The 5,111-nt window shown below is 38.6% G+C and overlaps 1 protein-coding gene across 1 annotated transcript; it reads right to left on the reverse strand.

Moving 5' to 3' along the window:
- Window positions 1-2,713: 2,713 nt before the first annotated feature.
- On the reverse strand, window positions 2,714-4,439 carry LOC146390082 (serine protease FAM111A-like). The gene is given in 1 exon segment (XM_084920378.1): window positions 2,714-4,439. A coding segment is annotated over 1 exon segment (939 nt). The 5' UTR covers window positions 3,653-4,439.
- Between the last annotated feature and the right edge of the window lie 672 nt (window positions 4,440-5,111).

Consider the following 5,111-nt stretch of genomic DNA (forward strand, 5'->3'; position numbering starts at 1 on the left):
ATGTAGATGTTACATTTGAAATATTATGTTCAGAAATACTGAAAATCAAGGCTTCTCCAGCTTTAAATGTGGTCTGATAGTTGTGGTTCACTGAAGACCATAAAAACTGCAGACAAATGAAGATTTTAACTTTTGAAACCATGTAAAGCAGAGTTACAGCAACACCTTTTTGGCTGGAGTGGAGTTTCTTGCTAAATTATAGTGCTCAAACTTTTACTTTTTTAATAACTTCACACAGACAAACAAAATACTGTCTGCACATTTAGGGCATACTAACCAAAAAAAAAGACAATATAAAACAATTAATTGAAAAACTGAAAAGAATACATTCTTGTGATGATCTTCTATTAAAGTGGCAAAAGACCAGATTTAAAACTAGCGTCACAGCCAGAGGCCAATTCAAGGAAATAGACTCTAGCGCAGACAGCACTCAGAAACACTCGATCTGAGAGCAAAAGACTTTATTTACAGAGTGCGTGTAGGTGCACAGAGTAAACAGAAAGGCGAGGAGAACTTCAAAAATAAACCATAAACTTAAATGGTGCACAGAGCAAAACAATGATTCTATTACTCAATTTACTTCTATGAACGCCAACTAGAAGCATACTATGGTTCATAAACACAACTCCTTAGACAAAAAAAAAACAAAAAACACACAAACACTACCTGAGAAACAAGGGGTTAGCAAACATAATCAGTACTGTGAGGTTTCCGTGAGGAAGCCTTGGGGCTATCTGACACTGGGTAACTGCCAGTGCAGGACCCCTGGGGCGTGGGACGAAGAAAACGGGAGTAGTCACTAGAAACGAGGGAAACAGGATTTAGCTGGTACACTATGATGCCGATCCAAGGTAAACATGGTGAATTGAAAACAGTCTTACTTTGGAGCAGGCGGAGGTGTACCATAGAGGGGTAGGGGGTCCAGGTGAGGGGAAACCTGATCCGATGACGGAATCCGTGAGAATCAGAATGCTGGGTGGGGAGGCAGGCAGGTGAGCATGTGAGAGAAGCTGTGGGCTGACCAACGATTGTTTCCAGGTAGGTTATGGCAGTGACTTAGCAGTATCCAGAGATCTTCTGCGAGCAGAAAGCACAAAGGTCAAATTACATGGAAAAACCTATGACAAGAAATAATAATAATAATAATAACAATAATAATAATAATAATGGATTGCATTTATATAGCGCTTTTCAAGGCACCCAAAGCGCTTTACAATTCCACTATTCATTCACTCTCACATTCAATAACTGTGGCGGCCTTGACTAACACAGGTTTGCAGACAATCTGGCGAAGTGTGATTGTGAGCGTTGGTCTTAAGAAGTCGGCAGTTCAAATTAAATACAGGTGCAGCCTATCAGCGTTGATGCAGCAGCTCCACCCAGAGATGGAAACACCGGCACTGAGGAAGAACCAAGCACTCCCCTGGACGATGACAGTTCGTTGAAAAGTTGTGTTATGTGTTGTGATCGCAAATTTTGAAGCCAATAAGATACCCTCATTACGCTAATAATGTGGAGGTCCAGCTTTTCAGATCCAATTAAAATCAAATCACTCTTCTGGAAACTAGTAGAATTCTTGTATAAGAGTTTAATACACAGAATCATATGAACAGCAAAACCGTACATTTTACAGCAAAATAATAGCAAAAAGCAAAGCTGTTGTTGGGTATTTTCCATTCCACCAAACAGGTGTCAGTTTGCACTTTGTTCCTCTTTTAATCTCCGACACTTGTTTTACATAACTTTCTGGTGCTACTCCATAACTTCCAAGCGCTGTTGCCAACATCAGTTATTCAACATCAGGCTCCCAGGTGCATCTTAGCAGGGCCAAGTTTATGTAACCCTTTGTATGTTGGCCATAATACAATCAAAGGTTACTTATTGATCCTAATTTCAGACAGTATTGATCACATATGCTCATACAACATTCACGCTCATACAACACGTGGCACAAACTTCAATAATATATTTGTGGATAATATTTGACCTAAATATGTGGGTCTTGTGATTTTAAGCATTTAGGTTAATTGCTTATCACAGTGATTCCATTATATAAACACATATAGATAGATAGATAGATAGATAGATAGATAGATAGATAGATAGAGAGTGTATACAACTATGTATGATTACATAGTATATTGGAAGCAACATATAAAGGAATTTTTGCATAGAACCTATATCGTATTTTTCGGACCATAAGGCACACTGTTGATTTTTGAGAAAATGAATGAATAATGTAGCAGCTGAGCGAAAAAAAACCAAACACAAAACAAACAAAAGAAATTGCTCAGTGCTCAAAAATACTTCAGGGCATACAAACAGGGTATTTTACTATTAAAATATCCTGTGGTAATAAAGTTTATTCCACTAAGTAGAAAAGTAAAAGAAAACAGAATTAAAAGCCACAAGTAGGTGTGAAAAAAATGAAAGTTTGATGTGACGTTGACATAATTTTCACAAGACATTACACAACATCATATCTTAAAAGCTGTGGATGCTAACAGACAGACAAACAGACAACCTGAACCAATTGGATACTGCTGCCTTCAGGGAGAAAAATACTCTGGTATGTACAAAACAGAAGATAGAATTTTATTATTTCTAATTACTATAATCATTCAGTCTCTTTATAACTATATATGTTTTCCCTCTTGCTGGAGAATTTTTAGATCTGGCTACCTAACTAAGCTCAGCCTCGAGTATTTCAGTCTCACTCCATTTTATCCGAGCATTCTTCCAACAGTGCCTCAGGTATGTCTTGCTTTGACCCCACAAAAGATGCAATAATGTTTTCTAGGTGTGAATTTCCCTTTGCCTCCTCCTCAACTCTTTCCACCACCTCCCCATAGCCCTCTTTCTTCAGATTATCCACAAAGTTTTCAAATAGAGTGAGCAGAGGAAAGGCATACTTGAGCACACTCTGATTAGGCTTTAGAAGCCCAAAGAAATATCCACCAGTGTGCAAACCAAGCACTCGTCCATGACCATCGAAAACTGGGCAGCCAGAAGAGCCGTGATACATGAAAAAGTTGTAGGTCACATAGATATTTTCAAATGGGTTATTTTTGATCACCTGATTGACTGCATAAAGAGTGATGAAGTATTCCTTGATGTCCTCACAATTTTTATTAACAGCCTCCTCTCGTCTGTCTTTCTCAATGATACATATAGGATCCATTTTTTTCACTCACCCTCCTGGGTGTCCAACGATACAGGCCTCACCGTCTGAAGGTACAGGTCCAAATCTCTTGAGGAGCCCTGGTGGCACTTCCTCTGTTTCTAGCTTAAGTATGATGTAATCAAACTTCTTGTTGCCAAAAAACACCTTGGCATTAATCTTGTTCTTCTCTGATTCGTGTTTTTCAAAGTTAAAGACAGCAGTAACGTTTACAGATTCATGACAATTAGGTAATTTTGATTAAACCCAGTCTTCAAATAAGTGGGCATTCGTCAAGACATAGTTGTCAAAAAGCACAAAGCCTGTGCCCTGCTTTATGGAGGAACCAGTTATGAGACAAACTGACTTGCTCAGCTTTAGCAGCTCCCTGACTTTGTGAATTCCACTAAAAGACTCCTGGATCTTTCCAATGTTCTCCTTCCTCAGGTTAAATGCTTCCTGTAAAGAATTCCCAGGTAATCTACTTTCCATGTGAGGTGGACACTGGGCACGCAGTAGTTCATAAATGTTCTCAATGCTGATGCCGCTTTATTTGGCTGCTCTTTTTAGACTGATTCCTGTCCTCTGTGCTACATTTAGATTAATCTTATTTCTGTCTTTCATTGTGCATTATTTGATGCTTGTTTTGGTTTTTGCTGTTTGAGTTGTACATGGTCAGGCTGTTGATTTAATTATTTTGCTTCAGTATTTGCTCCTCGTGGAAGACATATCTGGAATTTCTTATTTTCCAGATTATCAATTTTGTCTGTGCACTCAGTCTTACATTTGTCATTGATGTTGACCAGCTCAAAGTAGCCCAGGTAATCAGTGAAGCGGCCATCTCTCTTTAGAGCCTCCACCACAGTTATCCCCTTCTCTCCGTAAACACAGAGATACCTGAACTGTTTTAAAGTTCCACTTTTAAAATGTTTTTTTTTTTTGGCATTTAGTCCTCCCTTTGTATCAAAGTAAAAGACAGAATAGGCATCTCTTGGATGTACTATTTTGGAATCTTGGACTTGAGCCGATTCTACTTTTTCTGATTTACATGAAATGGTCAGAACCTCATGATCCCCAACACAAGAACACGGGAAATGTGTTGGAACAATTGATACGTCGTCTCCTGTACCCATCTGAATGATAACATTTCCATCAGCACCCTTAACCATCTTCTTATACTTATTTGAAGATGTTATGGCCTCCAGCACTGTGCAGGGTTGAACACAGTCAATGGTGTATGTGTCATCAGAACTGAACTTCACTCTGAACTGATGTCCATGTGGTTCCTGCAGGAAATCAGAGTGGGGAAATGGAAGTTTCAAACTTTTGTGGTATTGAAATGAAGTGTATTTTGTACAAAAGGGAATATGCACCTTATAGGCATCACCATTCTCTTCCTTCATTGTCACTGGATGAGGTGTAGCAGTCTGCAAAATAAGAAAACAAAGTATATTTTCAGTTTAATGTGGTAACTATTAGAATTACTGAATAACCCTATTGAAGAGTTGTTTGACAATGTCAGTAAGGGAAAGATTTATATTTATTTCTAAGGTCAAACTATGCGTTGCACTGGACTAAATATTACATATCAAAAACACAAAAAACTTAAAGATGTATGTATCTTCCAGTCAGCTCAGGTCACATTGATGTGGCCTCACCCGAGAGGCTGGAGCTCCCTGTAGCTGCATGCTCACTCTGCGGCTGTCTGGACTAGGACTGCCCTGATAAAAACATGTGCACATACAAATGAAACCAGACAGAAGACAAATGATGAAGCATGAATACTGTAGTATTATTAGACAAGCTGTTACTTACAATTTTCTTCCCCAAAAAGGGCCTGACGTCCTCAGTTATCTTTTGCCATTTCCCGGGAAACATTTTCTTCTGATATCATAAACATAAAGTCAGAGTATGTAAGATGTTTCTACAGCTGCTTCAATCATTATTATTT

Source organism: Perissodus microlepis, chromosome 3 (assembly GCF_051167445.1).
Source record: "Perissodus microlepis isolate ML-2025 ecotype Zambia chromosome 3, ASM5116744v1, whole genome shotgun sequence".
Lineage (NCBI taxonomy): Eukaryota > Metazoa > Chordata > Actinopteri > Cichliformes > Cichlidae > Perissodus > Perissodus microlepis.